The 25,872-nt window shown below is 43.3% G+C and overlaps 2 protein-coding genes across 5 annotated transcripts; one reads left to right on the top strand and one right to left on the bottom strand.

Annotated features, from left to right (window-relative positions):
- Positions 1–10,119: 10,119 nt before the first annotated feature.
- Positions 10,120–21,022, top strand: CDC20B (cell division cycle 20B). 4 transcript variants are annotated; one of them, XM_053408313.1, is made up of 5 exons: positions 10,241–10,351; positions 10,383–10,461; positions 11,340–11,411; positions 15,647–15,718; positions 20,645–21,022. In XM_053408313.1, exons 2-5 carry the CDS (start codon positions 10,399–10,401, stop codon positions 20,888–20,890), a joined length of 453 nt encoding a protein of 150 aa, XP_053264288.1. In that variant the 5' UTR covers positions 10,241–10,351; positions 10,383–10,398; the 3' UTR covers positions 20,891–21,022. The 4 variants fall into 4 exon arrangements, with proteins under 4 accessions (XP_053264290.1, XP_053264288.1, XP_053264286.1 ...); XM_053408315.1 differs by lacking the exons at positions 10,241–10,351; positions 10,383–10,461 and adding an exon at positions 10,120–10,173; XM_053408311.1 differs by having other exon boundaries at positions 10,241–10,461.
- On the bottom strand, positions 16,748–19,637 carry GPX8 (glutathione peroxidase 8 (putative)). Its single transcript, XM_053408310.1, has 3 exons — positions 19,392–19,637; positions 18,050–18,311; positions 16,748–17,380 (listed from the first exon to the last, which is right to left on the bottom strand). The coding sequence occupies exons 1-3, from the start codon at positions 19,608–19,610 to the stop codon at positions 17,217–17,219; spliced, it is 645 nt and encodes a 214-aa protein (XP_053264285.1). The 5' UTR covers positions 19,611–19,637; the 3' UTR covers positions 16,748–17,216.
- Positions 21,023–25,872: the final 4,850 nt, after the last annotated feature.

Genomic DNA, 25,872 nt, shown 5'->3' with positions numbered 1-25,872 from the left:
TTTCTAGGTAAGAAAGTGTGAACCAAGTTAAGAGATCTGCATGCCACAACCTGCAAGTGAGCTTTTGCACTATTTGCCTTTATTTACAATTGGTAAGGCTGTCTTGCGGATGGGGCACAATGCATGTGGAGTTGGGCAGATGGGAGCCAGGGTCCAATGACATCTTGAGAGCTACATGTCCCTCATTCCTGCCACAGTTCAGTCATGGTAGCTGGCTTGCAGGGTGGAAAGGAAGAAGGTTCCTTGCTGCCTCATAATGATCCCTTCCACCACTTGCCTACATCATGTGCACATGAGTGCCATTGAATCAGCTGAGACACATAAGCTCCACAGTACAAAGCCATCAAAACTTCTCTTTGATTGCATGTATCTGAACACTGGGCAATTTTTCTCAAGACCGATAAATGTGTATTTTCCCAATAAAGGGATATTACTTTATGTTTTTTTTTAAAAAAAGGTTTTATGTCGTGATTTGTGTGTGTGTGTTTTGAAGCTGTATTTCTTCTAGTTCTTTCCCCTCCCTTGGTTGGCAAACTGAACAAACAATTAAAAAAAGATTACTTTCCAATGGTATTGTTGTCTTCAATCGTTAGGCTGCTTTTAAATTGATGTGAAATGCCCACAGGCTGTGCTGCATTTGAAATCACCTGGGCGCACATGAATGACTCAGTAATAAGAAAAGTCAATTGTAAAAAAAACACTCCCTTGAGAGGTGAAAGATTAATGTTAATACTGTTAATCTGTAATAAACCACATTGCCCTCTGGCATTCCACCCCCTCTCCAACTTGATTTTATCCTATATTTGGATCATGGTAGACAATAAAAGTACTTAGGCAGAAAGGTGTATTTGCTTGCGCTTAATTTATTATATATTTATTTGTGTGTGTGTGTTTTTCTAATCCACTTTTCAATTCGGTCAGATTCCCGGCTATTAACAAGTATTTCTTTAATGCAAAGAGAAATACAGGAGAGTCTACTTCATTGCCCTTGGTAACTATGAACACAAAACCAAGTCCATTCTCTACAAACCTTATACAATGGCAGGATGTATTAGATGGAAAACCACCTGCCATTCTTCCAAAACATTTGTCCAGAGCATTCACTCTGGGGCGCTATTGTTGTTTATTTATATAAGTCTACCAAATAGCATTGTTCTCTGGGTCACTGACAAGCATAAAATGCAATTAAAATACAGTGTGATAAAGCATGCATATTCATAATGTTATGGGCAGAGTGGAAAGTTGTAAGTTGATAAATCTGTTGTCAGTGCTCAGGCTATTGTATGCAAACTACTGAACTGAACACCTATTTGGGGTTCTGTTTGCATGCTAATAAGTATCCAAGCTCAGTTGTGATTTGGGCATCCTCACTTATTCATACACTTATTGTTTGTTTGTTTGTTTGTTTGTTTGTCTATCTGTCATGTCTGTATCTGACCTCAGATCTGAGTTTTTAAGGAGAGTCAATCAATATAACTTTATTGTTCTATCCAAAGGCAATGACAAACCCACAGCAACAGTACCAATAAAACTATAGAGATTACATCCATAATAATGAGCGAACATCCATGATATAAGACAGAGCTTGCCAGAGACACAACAAGCTCAAATCCAGCTTGATTTCAAATTAAACCTCGGAAACACCACAACAATTTATAGCAATTTTATCCAACTCCTTTTTCCTCCTTTTTAACTTTTTTTTTTTTTTTTTTTTGCAGCCATTGCACTCTGTGTGCTACAATGCTATAACTGTCACTTAAAAGAAACTGGACCATTTCTGCTGAGGTGTACCTGCTTGCTTGTGTGAACAAAAGGTTTCAGAAAACAATCTCTTGGGTCTCTATCGAAGGGGCAGGCTAACAGATAACGAGTAATGTCTTCTACTTGAGGTTGACCACAAGTACAAAACCTGTTTGCATACAGGACCTGGTTTTAGAGGCCATCCAAGACTGCAATCAACATCACTTGGAAACACAGCTCAATAAAAGCATTTCTTAAGGAAGCTGGTGAGAGTTTGGTCAGAGGACTAGCTCTAAAATGCTCTGTTCTGAAGAGTGGATACCAAGGGGAAAATCTGGTGTTTCTAATTAGTTGCAGATCCTTTCTGGATTCTATCCAGGAGAGCCAATCCCTTAGTCAACACTTATTCAAGGTCAAAGCAGAACTCAGTTCTGGAAAATAGTAATAATCTAAAACATTTTGACAAGCTGCTTTGGAAAGTTGGTTATCACCCAGTTATATATACTATTATAGCACAGAGCAGGAAAAGATCCAATAGGCATAGAAACATTTTTTAAAATATACTTTTAACTGAGCACAGTCTGCTCTTGCCTTAATTGTTGGCCAGCTGGATTCTGTACAAAGGACAGCAATAGGTCTGAGCTCCTGAAGTCCCTATCTGATTCAGTAGCTAAACAATTAAATGACATCAATATTGGAACTTGAAGTCAGAGACCTACTTTTGCACCATTATGAATGCTCAGGAGATGGACCTGGAGGAGTCATTTTCCATTCTTGACTCAACTCCTTCAGAGCCAAGGCTACTGATGTGGATGGATATGCTGATAACTCAGTTGCTATCTTCCAAGGAAATTATCTTGGCTCATCACCTAAACAGAAGTCCCCCAGATGATCTGCAGGTGGCCATTCAGAACTGGCCAGTGAAGAAATTCAGAGGAATAATGAAAACAGAATCTGAACTACAAGCAGGAATTCAAGCCTTTGTAGGGGCTCCTCGGTATTAAAAAATGGTTTACATTGTTTAGGAGAATGTATATCATCTTTTCCTATTTTATTTCCACAACCACCTTGTGAGGTATGTTAGGGTGAGAAATAGTGACTAGTCCAAGATCCAACCACTAAGCTTCATGGCTAAATGAGGATTTGAATTTTGGTCTCTCTGGTCAACACAATATACCCTACATTGGTTCAGCTACAGTACTACTAAAATACTAGATTACCTCCAAGGATCCTTCAAACATTATAGGATTCTATTATCCTCTCTTTTGGACAATGCAAAAAAGCACCCACCCTATTTTGAGAGGTAAATTCCAGATTTTGCTTATTGAAAATAGTGCATGGAATTGAGTTTCATGATGAATAGTAGTTTTGGGGTAAAAAAGAATGGCTTGGGGATAGAGTTCAAATTGGCTTGCGCAGAGCTGCTCACATGGGTGGGTATGGATTGTGTGCATAAACTTCACTGAATGATAACTTGTGTGCATTTGCAGAAATCTGATTTATAAATGCTAACGATATATATAAATTAAATGAGTGAAAACCAAAAGCCTTTACAGCATAATAAAGTCAGAACAGCACCACTATGACAATTCAATAATGCGATGCAGGGAAAAAAAGCAAATCCATAAGAAGTCGAAACTTGGAACGCTCTAAAAAGAAATGAGGCAAGCTTGTCATAAAAGCACAAAATTTGTTAACTGCAGTCAAAGTTTCTGTTTGCATATTGACAGACTTGCTGAAGAACAACACACTCCCATTGGCATGTGAAACAAAGGACATTCAAGTATAAGGAACAGAAAGTTTGATGTTCTGCGTTAAGTATTCCTTCAATAATGCTAAAAAGCTCCTTTGGGGAACAATGTGTACGCATCACTGCTATTCACAACACCCAAAATTAAGGATTAAAAAAATACAATTGGCTAGATGACCACAGAAGTCATTCCTGCCTCTCTTTTCATAGAATCTTAGAGTTGGAAGGGACCCTGGGGGTCATATAATTCAACTCCCTGCAATGCAGGAATCTCAAGTAAAGCATCCATGACAGATGGCCATCCAACCTCTGTTTAAAAACCTCCAAGGAAGGACAGTCCACAACCTCTTGTGGGAGTCTGTTCCACAGCCGAACAGCTCTTACTGTTAGAAAGTGTTTATGAACGTTCAGTTGGAATATCCTTTCTTCTAACTTGAAGCCACTGGTTCGAGTCCTACCCTCCAGAGCAGGAGAAAACAAGCATGCTCCCTCTTCCAGGTGACAGCCCTTAAGATATTTGAAGATGGCTATCATATATCCTCTCAGTCTCTTCTTTTCCAGGCTAAACATACCCAACTCCTTTAAGCGCTCCTCATAAGGTTTTAGTTTCCAGACCCTTTGCAGATACTCCCGTTTCCTTGTTTCCTTTAGGCTAGTAGTTAGCATCCATCTGCCTCGAGAGAAAATGGAGTATGCCTGAGTGGGGGTGATGAAGTCAAATCAATGGAGAATCACAGCATCTGCTGTGGTTGCAGAAACTGGTAACATGAAATTGATGCCTCCCGTGCTGTTCTTGCTGCTGCACCAGCAGCAGAATGACCTCTCTGGGGCATGGAGGCCTGGGCTGCCCAGATGACAAGACCTTGCCGATGTGGTCCAAAGGAAAGAAGAGCAATACATCTGGTAGCAGCTTGGCTGCCAGAGTTTCCGGAAGGAGGCGTACAAGGTGCCATCCAACCGTCTTACGGACTCCACTCTGGATTTGTGTAGCGTTTACTCCTTAGCCCTTTCTTCTCTTGAAGATATCCTGCAAGGCAGCAGATACATGCAGTCCTGAGCTCTGTGAAGGAATGGCAGGATGCAAATGTGGTAAAGATTTGGCCAATGCTAGCATGGAGCAGAAGCTGAACACCTGCAATTTATTATTATTATTATTGCTGCTGTTTGCCATGGGTACAAACCAAAGCATTTGTAACAGTGGACTGTTCATTTACCATTCCTCCTCCAGATAAGTTATCTGGTGAAGCAGTGTCCCTTTCCCACATCTGTTTGCACCTACTTAATGTAACATAGGTACTTTAGAGAGATGTTTCTTAAAATAGCACAATAGAGTATGGGGGGGGGGAGAGTTCCAGGCTCAGCACATGTCCGGGCAGCTGGCCACTTAAGCTGTAAACTCATCAGTTACTTCCATGGGAAAAACTGTGCTGATGTGATCAGGGAACTCTGTGCAGACAACCTCCAGCATATCTTGCTGGTTTGCTGCTGGGTCAGTTCAGGGAGAAACCATACAGGTAGTTTATGGGTTTTGGGCTTGTACAGGATAAACATTTTTGGTGGTAAGGTTGGACATCTCTAGATAAATAGATAGATAGACAGATATAGGTAAAGGTAAAGGACCCCTGGATGGTTAAGTCCAGTCAAAGGCAACTATGGGGTTGCAATGCTCATCTCGCTTTCAGGCTGAGGGAGCCGGTGTTTGTCCACAGACAGTTTTCCGGGTCATGTGGCCAGCATGACTAAACCGCTTCTGATGAATGGAGGACCGTGACAAGTGCCAGAGTGCACAGAAATGCCTTTTACCTTCCTGCCACAGTGGTACCTATTTATCTACTTGCACTGGCATGCTTTCGAACTGCTAGGTTGGAAGGAGCAGGGACCGAGCAACGGGAGCTCACCCCGTCACAGGGATTCAAACCGCTGACCTTCCGATCAGCAAGCCCAAGAGGCTCCCTTTAAATACGCACACAAAAGCGACTAACCTAAGTTTGCTTTTTTACTAACGTCTCAAGAGGCTAGTAGGCTGCTTTTCTGTGCTGGCCACAGAGGAGCAAACAGCATGGAAAGATCCAAAGCATACATTTTAAGGGATGGCAATGGTTTGTTTCTCTGTTACAATTTCTATATTGTAATTTGCTGGATTGGGGAGGGAACGAGTCTCACACCAAATTCCCTTTCATTTATTGTAGTGATCTTGTCAAACACAAAGAATCAGCACCACCTAGTGCCAAGCAGTGTTACAAGCACAGTTCCAGAGTCATGCTGTTTGTAGCCAGACGACAAAAATTGCTGTTATGTCTTAGAGACTCAGGTGGTATGCACACTCCTGTTTACACTGCACCCAGTGCACTCCCACTGCTAGTTGGGAAAGCGGTGTACACACGACGTTATCCACAATCCGTATCTATCTTGCAGTTTCTTGTGAAATACTGCTTTTTGATGTGTTTTCCCCCAAACAGCTTTGATTTGAACTGAGAAAGAGATGTTGTCAACGTTTTAAACTAGTAATGTGTACACAGCCTCAATGCCAAACTACATATTAGATACTATAAATAAAAATCTAGACAGCTGTTTCTCATAGTGAAAATTGGTTTCGGGAGTGGAGCAGAGAAACTGCAGGGTTCCAAATAAAAGTTAACTTTTTCAAATACCTGCCTTGAGTCTTGTGGGGAGGGCAGGCTGTTGAAGGGGGAACTACAATGGAAACACATTGGATTGAAAAAGGGTTAAACATCCCCTTGCCCACCCCAAATTACATCCTTAATCACTATAAGAAACAGCTGTCAGAGATGGCATGCATGTGCTTGTGCCTAACATGTTTGGCCATCATACCTGTGACCCAGAAAACTGGGGTGGGCAGAAAGGCCTTGAAGGAGCTTCTCTGTTGACTTGGTTCGCAAACCCTGTAAAGCCAACCCATGGTTTAGTGTGAACGTGCGAGCTCTTGGAGATGAGATCATGGCCGCTTTGCTGCTCCCCAGTCATTCTACTGCTGTGCTGAGCTGAGCTAAGCCATGGTTTAGCTTAGTCACTTAGTGTGTCATCTGAACCCAGGTTTGTGGTTTTGTTCTCCTGGACAAATAACCAGCCATAAACCATAGGACAAAGTTTCTGACACTGGAGGTAATCTAGGCTGCATCCCCTGCAATAAAGCATTCTGGGTACTGTAGTTCATAGAATACTGCTGTGTCCTTCATTACATTCTGTGGTAGCCAATTCCATGGTTTAGCTATGTGCTGTGTGAAGAAGGACTTTCTTTCGTCTGCCCTGAATTCCCTCTACGTTTCTGGTGAGTAAAATGTAATAGTTGCTATCCAGTCAGAGCTTTTCTTCTTATCACTTGGGGAAAGAAAGGGCAAATGGAGTTTGCCATTGGCAAAGGCAGAAAAGGAGCATGTACAGTGGCCACAGCTTGCCCTCAGGTCACTCTTTACACACCTGGCAAAAAAGGGATAACATTGTAAAGAGCAGCTACCCCTGTGGTTCTCTGTTAGCAAGGGCCAGTTCTATTGTGTACAGTCTCTTAGCTGCCACTGTGTAAAACCACACTCCCCTGTTCCCCCAAACCTCAAACTGTCACTACTTTGTTCCAAAAACCGGTTAAGATTCCTATAGTTCGTTGTCCCACAACACTTACAAAAAGTCAAGCACTTAAAACGCGGAAACGAGAACCTAAGGACATAATCAACTGTACACTACCCACATAATAAACAAAGGACAAAGCAATGCATATTTCATCATAGTGCAAGAATCCTGACATTTCCATTATTGTCTTTATAGCATTATTTGTCAGAAAGGGTGAGTCACTCATCATGGACTAATCCGTGGCACCTGAAGGGTCCCTAGTGTGATCAAGGTAACCTTCCACATTTGAAATAATAAGCACATAAGGAGTTCGTCATTACAGGTGTGCCTTGTCAATTTCCCTGTCCTTGTTCCCTACCATATTCCTAGGGCTTGGGGTGAGTTACGTGCCTGTGTGTGTGTACACACACACCGGTGTGTGTATATATATATATATATATATATATATATATATACACACACACACACACACACACACACGTATATTAATGCAAACCACAGAGTCTTGGGTTAAAAACAAATTGTTTCTGGGAAGATGTTTGCCGATAACCTCATGAGACCCACTGACATTTCCCCATCAGTTTGGAAACAAGCAGCCTTTGACTGAAGGGGCCACCAGGGTTGATTTTTCCAGCTTTTAGCTGAAAGTAGCACTGGGATCAGGTGCACACCCCATATGTTTAGACTAGGCATTGAGGGCCACAGTCCCTTCTGGGAAATCTTTTAAGGTCCACATAATAGTGGGCGAAGAGAGAGGCAAAGGTGGCTAGAGCAACAAATGTAAGTTCTACCTTTGTACACTCATTAAAGTACACACTACCCTGGGGCAGACCCAGTCTCCCAGCTTGTTTTGGACATTTCTACTCTTAGGGCCCAGTAGAAGCATCTGATGCGCTGCTGATGCTAAGCAGGTGCAAATACGATCAGTCCATTTGGACTGGGAGAACAGCCAGGAGGAGCCCCATGAAAACAGCATATACATCATCATGAACTTTTATGATTCTTTAAAATAAAAGGGAGGAGTCAAGTGCAATTCTCTTCCCGTTTGTGACTGTGGGCTAAGGGCCTAGTTCTCATTGAGGTGGGTACCTTATGTTTGGATTATACCACCTCAGACTACAGTGGGTGGATTCTTACAATACTGAATGCTCCTGCATACAGAGTATAGACCCCCTGCACATAGAGAACTAGGGATCAGGGAACAACTTTTAGTTTCTTTCTTTTTTTTAAGTAAGTTTTTATTGGTTTAAAATACAAACATAAAATGAAGGTAAGTATAGAAAAGTTAAATACCAAAAAAAAAAAAACCAACACATCAAGACATAAAAGAAAAAAATTAAAAAGACAAAAAAGAAAAAGAACCAAAAATTTATACAAAATTATGTCTATCAAATAAAAATTTCTGCATAAAACTTCCATTCGTTCTCATTATACAGTTTCTGTTGTCATGGTTTTATTGCACAGCTTTACTTTATACCCTTTTTCATACATTCCACTAGAGTACAATTTCTGGTTTCTACGTGGGAAATTTTTAAATGTTTGATATGGAGCTCACCCTTGGGGGATTGCAGTCGTCCCCTTGATTCACCCAGTCCTCCTGCTAATTTTTTTAATCTGAAACCAGCCTTGTGAATGCTAATTGAACCCTGCACCACAAACCTCAGTCTCCCCCCAGCTAGCTCCCCAACCTGCCTGCTTTCTTACAACCAGTCCAGGAGCTGGCACTGCCTGTCACCTTCCTCTTCCTTAGGGCCCCTCTAAGGCCCCTCCCACAATCATGATTATTTGGGCTCATGAGGCAATCGGGGGAGTTACATGCAATCACACTTTCAGTACTGCTTGTGCCTGGGGCAGTCACTCTGCTTCATTTCCAATCAGTGCACATTCCGTAACTTCCTGCTGAAATCCTATATATTTTTGTTTGTTGTGCTACAGCACTTCTCCAGAGAGCAAACACAGAACAAATCAATGAAGCAAAACTGGGCTTTATTTCACCCGGGTCACAGACCCAGTTTGGCACCCCCTCATGCACATTTGCATGTACACACACACACATACACACACTCAGGCTGAGAATTTCAATGGTGTCCTCAGCTCCCCCCCCCCCCCGCTATGGCTCTGTCACAACCGGCAGTTACAATGTCGGACTAGGATCTGGGAGACTTGAGTTCAAATCGCCACTCAGCCACAAAGCTCCTTGTGTGACCTTGTGGCAGTAACAGTCTCTCAGCCTGACCTACCCCACAGGTTGTTGTGAGGATAAAATGGGAAGGAGGAAAACGATGGAACCCCCTTGAGCTCCTTGGAGGAAAATCTGATATAGAAATGCAATAAAATAAAATATTTAATGCACCATTTCTGCTTTAAGAACACATTGCAGGCTACACCCACAATAAAACACCAGAGAGGCCCAAAGTCTCAGTGCTGCCCCTTGCACAACTCAGACTGTGCCTCTCTTTGGTGCTCCGGTTGTGTATTCATGTTTTTAAGTTCAGTCCTTGTGTGTTTATTATCACGTTCAATAAAAATCTTGGAAAAGAAAAGAACTAACAATTTGCTGCCCTTTCCAGACAACGTCCCCCCCCCCAATCAGCCGCGGTTGGGGCTTTTTAGGATCGCGTCTCAAGTTACACCAGCCACCTCCCGGGGCCCACAGCCTGGAAGGGATCTTCTCCCAGGAGATCGGTTGGGGAAGGGGGCGAGCCAGGCCCTTCCGCGCTTCTTTGCCCGCCGCCGCGCTCTTTGGCGCTGCTGTTACCTGCTCTACCCGCGCTGCCCCGCGGCAAACAATGGAGGAGTTTCCGCGTCGTGCAGCAGAAGCGGGGCTTTGCCCGGGATCGGAAGAAAAGACTGAAGGGAAAGTGGAGGAGGCGGGGGCCGCGCCGTCTGGGCGAACGTTGCGCGCCGCCGAGTTCCAACGAAGGGAACCTCCTTGCGTCAGAACACCGGTTCAGCCAATCAGGCGTCCGGGCAAGGGATTCCCGCTCTACTTGCCGCTTGTTCTGTCTCTTTAAATGGTTCCAACCGAGGAGAGACCTCAGTGGAGATTGGGAATAGGGTAACGCAGCAAGGGGGTTCTCTGCGGAGTCAAGCAGCAGGTGGACATAGACCGGAGGAGGGGGAGAATAAGGCAGCCTCGGGAGAGCCTCTTGAGAAGCAGCAGGCAAGATCAGAAACTCCTCTAGTTGTTTGGAAACATTCATTCCTCTAGCCTGGGGGGGGGGAGAGGATTCCATCTAGTGGGGGCGGATCAGGAAAGAGAAGCGATTGTTCAGCTCCAGCAGAGCTAGCTAAGTAAGAAGCCAGCAAGCCCCTCTTCAGAGATGGAGTGGAAGTTAGAAAGATTCGCAGCCCGGAAGGTCAAGACGGATGAAAGTGTGTTGTGGGTAAATCTACGTCCTTCAGTCTCTCTCCGCACCCCCATCACTATTTTGTTGTTGCTATCTTTTATTTACTTTTTTTTACATATATATCCTGCAAAATTTTAATTTCAACACTCAGTAGAGTGATCTGAATGCTCAGTGCATTAAGCACTGGCCAGCTTTGCAATCCTACCCGTGTCTGCTCAGAAATAAGTCTTATTTGAATTCAGTGGAGCTCCGTCTCTCTCTCTCTCTCTCTCCCCCCCCCCGCAAATGAGGTTAGGATTTCAGCCTTAATTAAAACTTCACCTATTAAGGGTGCAATCTTATGCACATAAGACTCGGGAGAAATCTCTTGTTTAATATGGTGGGACTCATTTCTGAATACACCCACATTAGTTCATGATGTTAGGGGGAAACTATAGTGGGACTGACTCCTGAGCAAACACACATTAGATCACTGTGTTAGAAAACCTTTGGAGGCCAAGACGGGGGAAAATAAAGGTCAGTGCCTCTAATTATTATTATGATGGGTCTGTTAGGGTGTATGCGGCGCTCCTTAAAAATAAGGACCATCTAATTCTAATACAATAAATTGCAAGTTATGGAAGGCTACACAGCCACACAGAAGTTCATTCTCTTTCCCAATCAATATGTGCTTCCAGATTAGTTAGGATGGGTAGTTTTGTTTTGTTTTTTTACAAAACCCTATACAGAAATGCTGTCCCCTGCACCATGAGATGTAGGGGAGGGTGTATGCGAAAGGTCACTAGGCCTGGGCAAACACAGCACATGGTTTGTTACAAGTCACTAAGAATGTGAACTGGCATCTGCATAGTTCAGACCTGATACCTAAAGGTTGAACAGCGTTATTGTAACATCTCTGTTTGTTTGCTTTCTAGGAGAAAATAATGAGAACTCTGGGGACAAACCTCCAACAGACCAGAAACCTAAGTTTGCAGATTCTGGCTAAGGTGAGTGTTTATAAAACTGCATAACTGACTTTGCAAACTTTTGATTGTCTGCAACACTTTTGTGTCCTCCGGAAGAGAGTATGGGAAGTGATAGGCATTGTGTAGTAGTTCTTTCCTCCAGTATAAGCTTACATGGATGTTCTAGGAGCCAAAACAGATGAATGTGTTAACAGTGTATAAATGTTGGTTGTGGCTATTTACTGTTGGGAATGTTTGGTGGTAGAAGCAGTGCTTTGTTCTGGGGGGATGCAGGGGTATGCATACCCCTAAACATTTTGTGAATCTTGGTACTTTTGTCCATTTACTGTATTTATTTTCCCTAATTTGAACTATAAAGTGGTGATTTTCTTGAGTCAAAATGAGAGTACCCCTACACATTTTTTAGGGGGAAAAAGCACTGGGTAGAAGCAATTCTGTGTTGTATGTGAGAAGGAGCAGACGCTGAATGTGAACACAGGAATGTACCGCTTTGGCAGTGCAGTACTAGCTGGCTGTTTTGGATACCTGTTGTTTTACAGCTGCTGGTTGCACTCCATACTGTTGCATTCCCAAACACCGCAAATGTAATGGGAGTGCGCCCTCTTGTGAACATTACTGGGATGCCCAGCTTTAAAATAGGTGCTTTAAAATTCCAGATTTATTGCCTTGGCTCTGCACTCAGAATCACTAAACCGTTCTTTAACCACCTTGACAACAGGATATCTTTTAATTTTTATATTTTGGATGTCTTACCCGCTCTTTATCACGGGGTCCTAAGGCAGGTGGCAACGATATAAAGGTAGTAAAGTCAGTTAAAATGATTCAGAAGAAAATGGTGGGTTCTAATCTATCTATATACATACACAGATGTATATAGTTGAAAGGATGGGGCAAAGAGGTGTGTTGCCTGCATATAAAAAAAGCTATGCAACAAGGGTGCCTGTTGCAGCTCTGCCCAGTTTCCCTGTTGTCGGAGTGACCCTGCTGTGAAGCTGTCTCTCTGTGTGTGTGGTGGAATGGCAGTGTATTGTTAGCTGGATGAATATCTGAAAGGCACCAGCTGACATTCAGCTGCCAGCCTACGGCACATATTGTGATCATCGGACAACCGCAGGGGTTTGTATAATAAGACCTTCGAAAATGTTCTGGCATTATTTGAGCACACTCATTAGCTGCTTTGCAGAGTTCTGAATGTCACAACAGTCTTCTTCAAGCATAGTTGTTCAGAGCAACAGTAAAATAAAGGAATAAAGTGATTTTTATGAATGGGTCTGGTCACCCTGAAGTGCTTGAGAGGTTCTGCAAACTAGGATATATCTAATCTTAATGAATGTAACTTACCCAATATCAGTGACTGCATTAAAAGTAAATCCATTTCCATATATGCAGGGCACTGGACACCTAATATTGATGCCCTCTACAATATTCCTTTCATTATCCCATGTTGTTTTACTTCTGCACTGGGCAGCCATAAAAAGGTTCTTGTAAGCAGCCATTGCCAACTTAGTGCCCTCTAAGCTGTTTCAAACTACAGCTTCCCTCAGCTCCAGCCTCTGTGCTGGCTGGGGGTGATGGGAGTTGCAGTCTGAAACAGCTGGAAGGCACCAGGTTTACAAAGTCTGGTCTAAAAGCGTGCACTATTTCTGAACAGCTGTTTATTTTAACAAGAGATGTCGTTTCGTGTAGCATCTCTCACCCTGGCATATCCATTTGATTCCGTTTGACCTCTCTCTGTGTGTTTGTGTGTGATGGCTTGGCAGTGTACTATTAGTTAGCTGTTGTACCTATTCCAGCAACTAAATACACTTCCATATCATTGCATGACCATGCGTCATAGGCTAAATGCTTTCCATTTGTCTCTGATGGAAGAGGATCGTTAACAGCCACTGCTGGGGAAACCCACCAGTGCCTGCGGCGTTGTGAAAACTTGCAATAAGATAGTCTGTTTCTGATCAAACTGTCGGCTTTTATGTATTTGTTCCCTGTTCTTTCCAACTCTGGCCAGTTGCTTGACTCATCTCTTCCAGACTAGCTTGTCTGCTGATGTGAATATATTGCCATATGGTGAAAGGGAAGAAAGGAATAACAGTAGAAATAACAGCAATGGCCGGGGTGGGGAACCTCAAGCTTGGGGGCCAAATGTCGCTCTCCAGGCCTCTCAGCTCCCCCAAGCAGTGCCCCCTCCCCAGGTCCTGCTCTGTGATGTCCTTGAGTGTTTTGGCCCAGCTGGAATGTGTCCTTGAATTGCAATTATGCCTCTTGCTTGCCTGTGTGAATTGTATGTAGAAACCTCTGGCTTTTGCATGGCTGGAATATAGCCTACTGTACAAAGATTAAGAGGGACATGAGTGGCGCTGTGAGTTAAACCACAGAGCCTAGGACTTGCTGATCAGAAGGTCGGCGGTTCGAATCCCTGTGACGGGGTGAGCTCCCATTGCTCAGTCCCTGCTCCTGCCAACCTAGCAGTTTGAAAGCATGTCAAAGTGCAAGTAGATAAATAGGTACCGCTCCGGTGGGAAGATAAACGACGTTTCCGTGCGCTGCTCTGGTTTGCCAGAAGCGGCTTAGTCATGCTGGCCACATGACCCGGAAGCTGTACGCCGGCTCCCTCGGCCAATAAAGCGAGATGAGCGCCGCAACCCCAGAGTCGGCCACGACTGGACCTAAGGGTCAGGGGTCCCTTTACCTTATAAAGATTAAGAGGCACACCTGTTGCTCCACCTACTGGCATGCATCCCCCAAAAGGCAATGTGGTCCTCAAATTGGGAAAAAAGTTTTCCATCTCTGCGCTGTGGCTTTGGGAGTCCAACGCAGGAGATGGGGATCTAGCCCCTGAGATCCTCTGGCACAAAGATAAGTCACATCCTTGGTAGATTAAGCAGACTTAAGACTGTCTCTCCTCAATGCCAAGGATGTTTATAAGGATCAAGGGATTTCAGAAAAGTGGCATTCAGAAGCAATGTCATATACAAAGGGGAAACTCTCAGTCAGACTGTATGCTAAAGACTTCTGGAGGACCCATATCACTGGGGTGTGCAAGTGTCTATTACAAGAGAAGTCACTGCTGTTCTGAAATTCTGCTTCTTCTGCACGTGCAAATTGTTCCCAGTGTGTAATGGGAGTATTTATAACCAGCAATGGTTACATTCATTCTTTGTTCCACATTCTAGTCTGCATTACCCTTCACACATGTACAAAATATGCAAGAGAGATTCAATGCACATTTGAGCCTCATGTTTCAACACTAAAGTTCACACAATCTTCTCCACGCAATCTTTCAATGTGTGAGCCAACCCCACTGTACAACTCTGCACAGTGAGGTGTTTTATAGTGTTCTTGCCTCCATCGTTATTAACTTTCAGGGGGAATCCCTGTTTACCCAGGTATCTGGTGGCTGAGGAACACTCCTGGCAACCCCAAGATCATTGGTGGAGGAATATTTTCAACTGCTTTTAGAATGTTTTAAACTGTAGCTGCTTTTAGATTTTATTTCATTAATAATGCGTTAACTGTTTTAGAACATTTCTGCTTTGCTTTTAAATTGTGCCTCTGTTTGCCACTCTGGGAGGAAGGTGGGATATCAATTCAATAAATAAACAAAAATATTCCCACTTGACACCTGCAAGCTCAAACAACTTCAGAAGGAGTTCTAATCACGTACCAATGTATGAATACCATACAAGGAGGATCTTCTCCCCTATTGCCATTTAGGATTCTTCCTCAACTTGGGAAGAGCTTTAGACATGTACATCGGTACACCAACATAACCCCTTCTGATGTAGCATGAACATGGGGACATCAGGGAAGTGTGGCAATTCCATAGCCACCTCCACACCTTCTTTCATCATGCTGAGGTTTGTGGGAGGTTTGTCATATGTTCCCTCTCTGAATAGACTATTTCAGCAAGCAGGGTATAGTGGTGCCTCGGGTTAAGAACGTAATTCATTCTGGAGGTCTGTTCTTAACCTGAAACAGTTCTTAACCTGAGGTAACACTTTAACTAATGGGGCCTCCCGTTGCCGCCGCGCTATTTCTGTTCTCATCCTGAGGTAAAGTTCTTAACCTGAGGTACTAATTCTGGGTTAGTGGAGTCTGTAACCTGAAGCGTCTGTAACCTGAAGCATCTGTAACCTGAGGTACCACTGTATTAGAATGTGATATTGAGCAATTGCTAACTTCATCTGTTCAAACAGCATGGGGTGAAATGTTTGAACTGCTGAGTTTACCAAAAGCCCAAATAATCCTTATCTATACAGGACATGACTGACACCAAGCAGCACAGGAGACAAACATCACAGGTGGATGATCAATATTTCCCAATAACTGAGGTATGGATTCTTTTGTATGGGACTCCCAATATGAACTGTATTGGTAACCTACCATTCTCCATGCAAAATAAAGTAGAGAAACAATTATTACACTTTTTAGTTTGTTTGTTTTTTTGTAGTATGCAGAGGAGAACTTACTAATGGTTAAACTTGCTATGCTCTTACACTGGTATTTATGATTGGCCTGCCATGACCACGGGATGTGGAGGGGAGGGCATGCAGGATATCTGTCAGCAAAGGACTGTGTTAAGGAAGCTTTTGACATCATGGCAACAGTTTCCCCAAAGTCAGCATTTCTTACTGGAACTGTAGGGATAAAGGGTGTCCATTCATTTGTAAAGGTTCCTTTTTGGAGTGACTACTGGAGTAGAATCTGAACCTGCTCTCGTCATTTGGGGGCCCCAAATATTGACCACCAAACTAGTTCCTGTCCGTGTGGCCCCCAGAAGAATGTAAGACGGAACTTTTGCCACGCTAAACACTGACGGTTGCCCCACCTCTCTTTTCACCAGAAGTCCCGCCTCCTTTTAAGGTCGCATTCCATAATTCTGTTTCTTGGTCGTACTACAGCAGTGATGGGGAACCTTGGGTCAAATCTGGTCCTTCAGGCCTATCAGTCTGGTTCTTAGGAGTCTCCCCCCCCTCCACAAAAAACTATTTAGGTGGTTATTTCTGTAAACTCTGGAGTTCTTCCAAGCCTGCTGAGACCTCCCTCTTGTATGTGGATAGTGGTGCTTTGGTTTCTTAAGTGACCACACTCACAAGACTGAATTTGCTATTAGTATGTAGGAAAATTATAATTTCCCTCTTTCCCCCCCTTAAGCAGTATGCTCCAGTTTACTCGATAGTGCATCATGTAATAGAAAATTATTTTGGAAACCAGTGTATAGAAGAGAACACTCCAAACAGACTTGGCTTATTCTATCTCTTTTTTAAAAATAAAACTTCTTCATAAAAACTATTTACATTTTTTTTTATCCCCCCTCTTCCACCTCACCCCACCCTCAATGGAGCATGCATTTCCTGCTGTTGTTGATAAAATACTAGATTTTATCAGCTTTAAACAGAATGATTCAATGGCAGGACAATTTCTCACACTGTACTTTCATTATTGGGTTAAATAGTGTTACTTGAGTTATTTGGAAAATGGTGTTTTAAGTAACCTGCTGGGAAAGAAAGAATACCTTATTTTGATTCGTCTAGGACAGGGGTAGAGAACATGTGGTCCTCCAGATGGGACTACAATTCCCATTATCCATGACAATAGGCCAGATCCAGGGCTCAGTTGGGTGAAGTGCACAGCATACCGATCCTTCTCTTTGCTCAGATGGTTTAAGAGCTGTTCCTTAAACAGAAGAGTTTTCTGTCGAAAGCTACCAAAATTTTATCCAGTAAGAAAAACCACTGCATGTCCAGCTTTTACCATTATTAAGCAGGAATGTACTAAGAGCCGAGGAGAGATGTTGCCCTGTGGAATCCAAAAGGCACATCAGCTTTGTCAAAGGTCTTCTCTTTTTTTCAAAATGATCTGCCTAACCAGAGCAGCTACATCTGGCTTGATGCTTTCTATGGGCTCTTCGGGTCTCCAGAACTTCACAACTTTCCCATCTGGGTTGATGAGATACTTCCAGAAATTCCACCGAGGCATAGCTTTGGAGGAATCTGCAAGAACAACACAAGATTAGTTTGTATTGCAAGCAGAAGGGGTGCCATTCAGATTTTTAAAAAAATTAAAAAAACAAAAACAAAACCCCCTTATAAGAACAGAAGAATGTTAGAATCCTAGAACTGTAGGGTTGGGCTCCAAGGGTCATCTAGCACAACCCCTTGCAATGCAGGAATCACAGCTAAAGAATCCCTGACAGATGACAGGAGACCCAGCTGCTGGCTCAGGCCAGTGGTCCATCTTAATCCAGTTTCCTGTTCTCACAACGGTCCACCACTGCCGTTTTCAGAAACTGGTATTCTGAAGCATACTGCCTCCAAAAGATGCATCAAAGTGCCACTGGTATCAATAGGAATGATGTGCTTAGCTCCCACTGATTCTCTGGACCGCCAAATTCTTCCTCCTGATGAATTACAGTAATATGAAACTAGGCTTCTGGAGCTAATCGTTATTGCTGATCAACACACAATCCATAGCTGCCTTTCCACATCTCTGCTCATCTCTCCTCTTTGCTCAATTCAGTGGGGTTAGGATTTCATCTTAAGGGCTAGAATCTTGGTGGTGGTTTTAAAAAAACCAGATTCTTGGGAAGCTGGGTTCTGTGTCCACATTTTGTTTGTTTTCCTGTCCACTTTCCCCCTAGAGGTAACGCTGTACATGCTTACCTATTAGAAATTGAAACGCTGGCGATGCTTCACTTCCTAGAATCTTTATTTTCTTGAAAATGGGGAAAGTGACTCCGTAATTTGATTTTGCAAGATATTCAATCCGCCGGCTTGTGTCTGGCTCCGTTTCCCCATACTGATTACAGGGGAAGGCTAGCACTGTGAAGTGGTATGGTCCAAACTCCCTATGCAGTTCCTGCAGCATGATGTAATTTTTTTCTGTGTGCTGGCAGTAACTAGCCACGTTAACAACCAGAGACACCTTCAGGGAGACAGAAAACAGGGCAGTGAGAAAGAAAGAGGATGAGAGACTGCTTATGCCGAGGTTAACAAAATGGCTTTACATTCTGACCATCTCAGCTATTTAAATGTAGGAAAAGTATACATGTTCAGCTAAGCTTCAATTGCAGAAAAACAGCCATCCATCTACTCAGCATTGTTTTAGCCACTGGCTGCCACAAAGTAAACTTCTTCAATTGCAGGAAGGAAAATATTAGTACCAGTGATTACTGCTTAGGACTGTTTTCCCCTACTCTGGAGAAATTGCAGGGATTATGTAAACCATTAGCACGACTTCAATTCACCGAAATACATTGGCTAGATTATTCCTAATGTTTACAAAACAATTGTTCACAGTAACAGATGCATTTTTTAAAAAAAGAAATGGGACTATTAAAAAGTCCAAGAATCAAACTCATCAATTGTTTGCATTTCACAATAGTTAGCCATTGGATTCTGCAGACGTTTGCAGCTTCTGTAATAAAACAAGAGAATCATTTTGATGACTTACAAAAAAACAGGCCTGTTAGAGCAGACCAAGAGGCCAGCTGGATCAGACCCTCTGTTGACAACAACCAGATGACTCTGGAAGGCTCACAAGCAGCACAGGAAGGCACCAGCCCCCCCCCCCGTAGATGCTAGCTCAGGAACGGGAAACCTGTAGTTCAACAGGTGTTGCTGAACTACAGCTTCCATTTGCCCTGAACGTTGGCCGTGCAGGCTGGGGCTAATGGGAATTCAAGTCTAACAGATCCCGTTCTGTTTGTGCTAGATGTTCATTGCATCTGATATTAGGAGAAACCTTGCCTTTGCTGAAACTACTTTGTTGGAAGTTAGAACGTCTCCATTTACACCAGCAAATATTATGAACTGTTTTTTTTACTCAGGAGACTTGGATTCCCACTCCCAGTATTCTTCTAACTGCTAAAATAAATCTACATTCACAGTGTTGTTGTTTTTTACAACCAGCCTGCATCTCAAAGGACGTAAAATGTCATTATTATGCACGGAGAAGACAATAGCTCCATGCAAAGATTTCAGAAACAAAATACGTGTCACTTACTTTGCCTCTGTATTTCTCCAACGAAACGGCCCTGCCTTTCGGATCCATCACTTCAAAGGAATAAAAGTCTTTGACTTTGGGCTTTAAGTACTTTAGTTGCAGCAGTCCCAGTATGGCTGTGAACAAAACCATAGAGAAGAAAATGATTAAAATCCTGGTTTTCAGCCTCGAGCTTTTCAAAGGACACGCTGTCAGAGGCAGAGGCAGAGGCGGCTCCATTTTGGAGGAAGTCTCAGCAGGCCTGGAATGTGAAGGAGGAGCTGAAACACAAAACTCACAGGAGCTTGGGAAGGGAGGTGGAAGAGGGAGCCAGAAGGCAGGCTGTGTCCTGTCCCCCCCCCCCCAAGCCCAGACTTTGCCTAAAGTCTAGGCTGCAAGGTCTGGAAACTGGTCTATTCTTTTTCTTTAGAAGAAATTTATTGACAGCAAGTCAGCATTTTAGATCCCCTTTTCCATTTAAATGCAATGCCTTCTGTTTTACAATTTGGCAACAAACCATATTTTCTTCTCGCTTTCCTTCTCCCCCACATTTTTCTCCCAGACTGTCATCTGATCTATGGTTATGTGGGGGATTAGAGTGTGTTGTTGTTGTTGTTGTTGTTGTTGTTGTTGTTGTTGTTGTTGTTTTCTTCTTCTTCTTCTTCTTCTTCTTCTTCTTCTTCTTCTCTTGATTGGTTTCATTAGAAACTGGTCTACTCATCTGGCAAATGAACTAGTGGGCATAATCTGATTCTCAGAAATCGCTTTGTTAATGTTAACGAGAATGTATGTAAAGGACCTTGAACAGTTAGAAAGCGTAGGTTGGATCCAGGGTAAACAAAGAAGCACAGGCATGTCTACTCAGAAGTAAGTCCCATCAAGTTCAAAGAGGCTTATCCTCAGGTTAGTAGATACAGGATTGCAACCAATGTTAGTTGCACTTAATTCCCACTGGGACAAATAGGGCTCTTATCCTGTCAGGCTTTACACTTTTATTTCACTGATACCTAAATGCCGCTAACTCACAGCACAGTTTCTATACCAGGCTAGTAAATCCCTCTGAGTTAAATTGGTCTTATTTCCAGGTAAGTGCAGACTTACTCTGGAACCAATCTATAAATAATAATAGCAACAACAACCATAAGTATTGAAACAATATTTGACTGCACAAAACCTAATCCATTAATTTATAGTGTGTTTAATAAATATAAGCAACTTTATAAACTATTATGTATCACCATTGTTATCACTTTACTGCTTTTTGTTTTAAACAGACTCCAGGCAAGACTTCCTATTCACATTTTAAAAGTTGCCTTGTGAAGAAACTGGCATCTTCTCCAGTTGCTAGTAGCCCAATTTCCACAAGGTGGCAGCAGTCATGCAGCAGAAACCAAGTGGAGCAAAGTTTTGCAGAGAGTCCCACTACCTCAGATGATGGGCCTGATCTGATGAAAATCATGACAGTTCCAAGTCAGTGTACAGAGAAGGGTGATTCCCTCAAAGTAAAGGGGTTATTCTAGTCATTACTCCATAACTCCAGATTAATAAATGCAAAAAAACTTGAAAATGATATACAGGTGGTATTTTAATAAATACCTAATAACCTAGCCAAGATGTAGAAGACTATATCAAGTAAATGCTGGAAAGGCAAACAGTCTGAAGGATCATTTTTTCATATGTGGTGGACTTGTAGAAAAGCGACAGGCTTTTGTAATGATACATAATGAATAGAAGAATATGTTTAAAATTGTGATCCCCAAAAGTCTGACACATTTCTTTTGGGAATAATACAGGGTAGAGGTCCCAAAAAGTTGGTTAGATTGTTTATGTATGCTACCACAGCAGGCAGAATTCCGTAAGTGCAGAAATGGAAAGAAGAAGAGATTCCAACAAAAGAGGAATGGACTTTAAAACTATTGGACTGTATGGTGATAGCGAAACTGACGGCAAAAATAAGAGACCAAAAAAGGTGAAATGTTTGTGGAAGAGTGGAGATCCTTTTCAGACTCTGAGAAAATGCTATAGTCAAATGAAATCGCCGGCAGGACTGCAAATATAAGCAAAGGAATGAGAATGATAAAGGAATGTAATGTAGGATATATGTTATAGAAATAAGTATTACGTTTAAGGTGGTAGATGAAGGATTTGCACAGAAATGTCATGGAAGTAAGGATGGGAAGTCAAAATGTTAAGGGAATGTTGCAATGAAACTGAACTGAATTTGCTAAATTGTAGGAAAATAAATAACAATTTATGGATCAAACAATGCACAAAAAAGGACAGATCTCTGCTTTCGGTCTCTGTAAGCTGAGTTTGGTAACATGGGGGAACTGTTCAACAATGGAACTACAGCTGACAGTGAACAAAACAGGTGATTAAAGCCTAACATTGTTTTGGTGTAACTGAACAAATAGAGCTCAACTAGTTTGGCACAGCCTGATTAATATTATTACTAGTCTAACAACAACAACAACAACAACCTTCCACATGTCTCAAGGTGACATTTAAAGACCAGGTTCCTGAAAACCTGTGTCTTCATCTCCTGACAGTTTCCTGAAACTTGACACAAACATCCTTAAAACACAATTAGAAGTACCGTACTTCTCCAGTTAATCTGTGCCAGGAAGCAAGTCCTTTGCACTTATGTGCACTGTCATAGCTGGAACAAGCTAAACTGTCATTTGCCAAAGGTGGGCTGGGTGGGTTTCTGAAGGGTCTGTATTCAAGATGAACCACAAAAGCCACTGAAAGCCAAGTGCCATGAGAAATGTGGGTGGAACTGTGATTTGCGTATGAGCTGGAAATCACCACAGAAAGGGGGGTGGGGAACCTTTCTCAGCCTCGGGGTTGCAGCCTGCTGTGGGCAACCTGCCGGGAGTCGCCTGGGACCAGATGCAAAAGCGTTCGGAACAATAGATGTGGCTCTTACTGTAGGCTACATTCCAGCCATATGGAAGTCAGAGGTCACTGCACACCCACCTGCGCTGTCTCTCCAACCAAGAAGGCCTTATCTGAGTTCATGGACAGAGCCAGCAAGGCAAAAAGAGTTGAGGAGGACAAAGAGTGGCCAGTGAAAAGTGTGGTTGAGGAGAGGAGAGGGGACACTGTTAAGTTGTGGATGAACATATCAGATGACACAGCGATTCTTCAAACAGCTCTTGTTTATTCACAGGCCAGAACAGAACTGAACTGAAGGGTTCAGCCAGCCTGCTTAAACAGAGCGCCACTACAACGCAACAGTAACCACTTTCTGTAATTATCCAATCACTGAATGTCACTTTCAATCCCTTATTTGCATATGTGGACCTGAGTGAAAACTATCTACAGTATCCCCTGCTGGCCCAGGGTGAGAACTTCAGTACATAACAGACACGGCCTAGGGAGGGTCCTAAGAGCCCAGATGTAGAGGGTTGGAGGCAGGGCTGGCCTTAGACATTTTGGCACCTGAGGCAGACCCCAAAATGGTGCCTCCTTCCCTGCTGAGGAAGAAAGGATGAGGAAAGATCTACATCAGGAATAAGAGAGGAAGAAAGATCTACCTTGGGAACAGCTGCCCCTGTGGATTTTGACACCTGAGGCGGTTGACTCGCTTGATCTTATGAGTGGGCTGGCCCTGAATAAAAATCTACATTGGGATCAGCTGCCGCTTTCACCTCACCTGGGTGGCTGGCCCTGGTATTTGGCCCCCGGGACTGAGGTTCACCGCCTCTACTCTCATACACACCAAACTGCCTGAGCACTGTTCTTGCTGGGTCTTCTTCCGAAAGCAGTGCCTGTCCCTTCATAAGCTCCGAGGCACTGAGAGAGGATGCAACCACCCAGCCTTCTGCCCTTACTGACCCTCCTCTTGCCATCCTCTTCTGTCTGCTATTGCCAGCAGCGCTGTAACTTTGTCCCCATTGTAGTTGGAGACAGTAGGGCAGTTAAATAATTTTAGGCTCTGGTTTTATCCTGCCGCCTCCAGATGCCAAGATGTGGTCTGATAGGGCCCCGTAGTTAGATGGTAATGTTCATTATTGTAAGCCCTTGTGGTCAGTCTGCAGAGTGAGGCCCTAAAGTCCTGGCACCACTTCTGGGAGAGGAGATGGGATGAAGGGACTACTGAAACAACGGTGTGAGAGGCACAGGATTATACCCTCCCTTGCTGTTGCAGTGTTTTAAAGAGGTGAGTCGCCCAGTCTTTAGGGGACGACCCGACAAATACCCAGTCAGTTTTTAAAAAACGAATCAGCAAAGTTTGTCCTGTGTTACAAGTTATGGTGCTGGTTAAAAGACTAGAATCCATGGCTGAAAAGCTTTTGGTAGCCCTCAGCTATGCTTGCAATACTTCAGTTACAGGATTATGGTGCTTGCATCTAGAGGACGACTGTTGGGCTGCAGTTCAATATATATTTTACTCAAAAGTAACTTCAACAGAAATCAAATGGAACTTAAAAACCAAGGGCTGTCCTTTTCTCCACCTTCTTCTCGGATTATAATACAGAATTTACAAGCATTAAGCAAATCTGTACTGTTTTTCTCAAGGGAATATGACATCTGCAACAAAATGTTGCAGCGTGGAGTGCTCCTGTTCAGGATTCTAGTCAGCCTGGAGACTCCATTTAAACATGGGGATCGAACCCACAATTCTGAGATTAAGCGTCTCATACTCTACTGACGGAGCTACCAAGGAGCTTTTGCTGGATCTGGGAGCAGACAGGAAGCCAGTAGTCTCTTCCTGCTGCCTGTTTGAAGGGTTTCAGGAAGGCTGCGTCCAAGGGAGAATCAAATGGCTTCTGGTGAGCCTGCCTTTCAAGACAAAGCAGGGCTGTGGCTGAGGGATTCTTGAAAAAGCATACCAGTGAGGAATATGTGTTTCTAAGTTGAAAGTTAAGTTCTCATATAAAATTCCCTTCATGAATTTCACATTAGCCTCAAGAAGCGTATCATGTGAACTGAGCATTCACAGGGCAGTGGCAATTCCCAATATTAGGATGCCTGGGGAAAGTGTTGCCTTAATCATGGTATTTGCTGCTAATAAAGACTTTTATTTTTCCATTTGTGTTTATTTGAGTCCACATACTGTTAACTCACACAGTGACTCTCAATGTTAGTTTCGTTTTCTAGTTTCGTTTCCGGTGAGCTCAAATGCAGTGGAAACTTGTTATCTACAGATCTATGTGAAATGAAAACAGTGATCTGTTATCTTTCCCCCCAATTTGGTTGAGTTTCTTCACGAGTCATGCATGGAGGGGTGAGGCGGTGGCAAAGTCAATGTGGTGCAAACCTGACAGTGAAGTTAATCTGTTGTTTCCTGCAGGTGTGTTTTCACTACACCATCATGCCTCCTCCCCTCTCAGTCCCACTAAGCAGCAGCAACTAGGCCAGAAGGATGTTCAATAAGTGGCACAGTCCCACCACACCATCTGCTACTGAATATAAATATGCCATGCAGGAAATCAGATTTGCCGCACAGTCAATGTAAATGTGGCAGAGAGGTATCCTATCTATCCCCAAGCTCTAATTTCTTGCCTAGTCCAAGGAGACCTCTGTATCTCCTGCCTATTAGCTCCTATTGAGGAAATGCCAGCACCTGAACTATTCACTTCTTTTGTCAAGCCCAACACTCTGGCTAGAAATTGACTTACAGTAAGGGCGGGGAACCTGCAACCTTCCAGATGTTGCTGTACTACAACTCCCATAATCCCTGGCCATTGGCCAAGCTGGCTGAGTCTGAAGAGAGTTGGAGTCCACCATATCTGGCCACAAGTCGCTCCCCCTGCCTTAGGGCTAAACCATAGTGGATGTTTCTGTCACAAATCATCATAGCAATCCCATATCAATATATGGTGGTCAACAGATGTATTGTACTTTTGGCAAATTAGACCCTGTTACACATGGTGGATTAGAAAATATCAGTCTTTTATCTCACATATTTATCTTCTGTTAAATGTTTGCCACAAAGGATTTTCCAGGGATCTAAAACATGTGGGACACTTCATGAGTACAGTGGCTTCCCACTTCACATGTTTGCCCTCCAACTCATGTAGGCCAAAGATGATGGCAATGGGAGGCAGTGTTTGTGCCTCGTCCCTGTTTTCCCATCCCATTGCATGTTGACTTAACAGTAAAGAAGTTCTGAAGAGCCAGTCCCTTAGTTGACACTCACTGAAGGTCAAAGCAGAGCTCAGTTTTGGAAAGTAACAATAGTCTAAAACATTTTGACAAGCTTCTTTCCAGAGTTAAAAAGGTAAAGGGACCCCTGACCATTAGGTCCAGTCGTGACCGACTCTGGGGTTGCGGCGCTCATCTCGCTTTATTGGCCGAGGGAGCCGGCGTACAGCTTCCGGGTCATGTGGCCAGCATGACTAAGCCGCTTCTGGCGAACAGAGCAGCGCACGGAAATGCTGTTTACCTTCCTGCCGGAGCGGTACCTATTTATCTACTTGCACTTTGATGTGCTTTCGAACTGCTAGGTTGGCAGGAACAGGGACTGAGCAACGGGAGCTTACCCCGTCGCGGG

Source organism: Podarcis raffonei, chromosome 11, assembly GCF_027172205.1.
Source record: "Podarcis raffonei isolate rPodRaf1 chromosome 11, rPodRaf1.pri, whole genome shotgun sequence".
In the NCBI taxonomy this organism is placed as follows: Eukaryota; Metazoa; Chordata; class Lepidosauria; order Squamata; family Lacertidae; genus Podarcis; species Podarcis raffonei.
Note: the sequence above shows the minus strand (reverse complement) of the source record. Positions and strands in the feature narration are given on the sequence as shown.

Excerpts from the sequence above, each read along its gene's own strand:
- CDC20B (XM_053408313.1), top strand. The coding sequence starts at position 10,399 with ATGGAGTGGAAGTTAGAAAGATTCGCAGCCCGGAAGGTCAAGACGGAT. Across the intron at positions 10,462-11,339 it reads CGGATGAAAGTGTGTTGTGG|GAGAAAATAATGAGAACTCT; the intron begins GTAAATCTACGT and ends TTTGCTTTCTAG. Across the intron at positions 11,412-15,646 it reads GTTTGCAGATTCTGGCTAAG|GACATGACTGACACCAAGCA; the intron begins GTGAGTGTTTAT and ends TTATCTATACAG.
- GPX8 (XM_053408310.1), bottom strand. The coding sequence starts at position 19,610 with ATGGAGCCGCCTCTGCCTCTGCCTCTGACAGCGTGTCCTTTGAAAAGC. Across the intron at positions 18,312-19,391 it reads TGGAGAAATACAGAGGCAAA|GTGTCTCTGGTTGTTAACGT; the intron begins GTAAGTGACACG and ends GTCTCCCTGAAG. Across the intron at positions 17,381-18,049 it reads AGCGTTTCAATTTCTAATAG|ATTCCTCCAAAGCTATGCCT; the intron begins GTAAGCATGTAC and ends TTGTTCTTGCAG.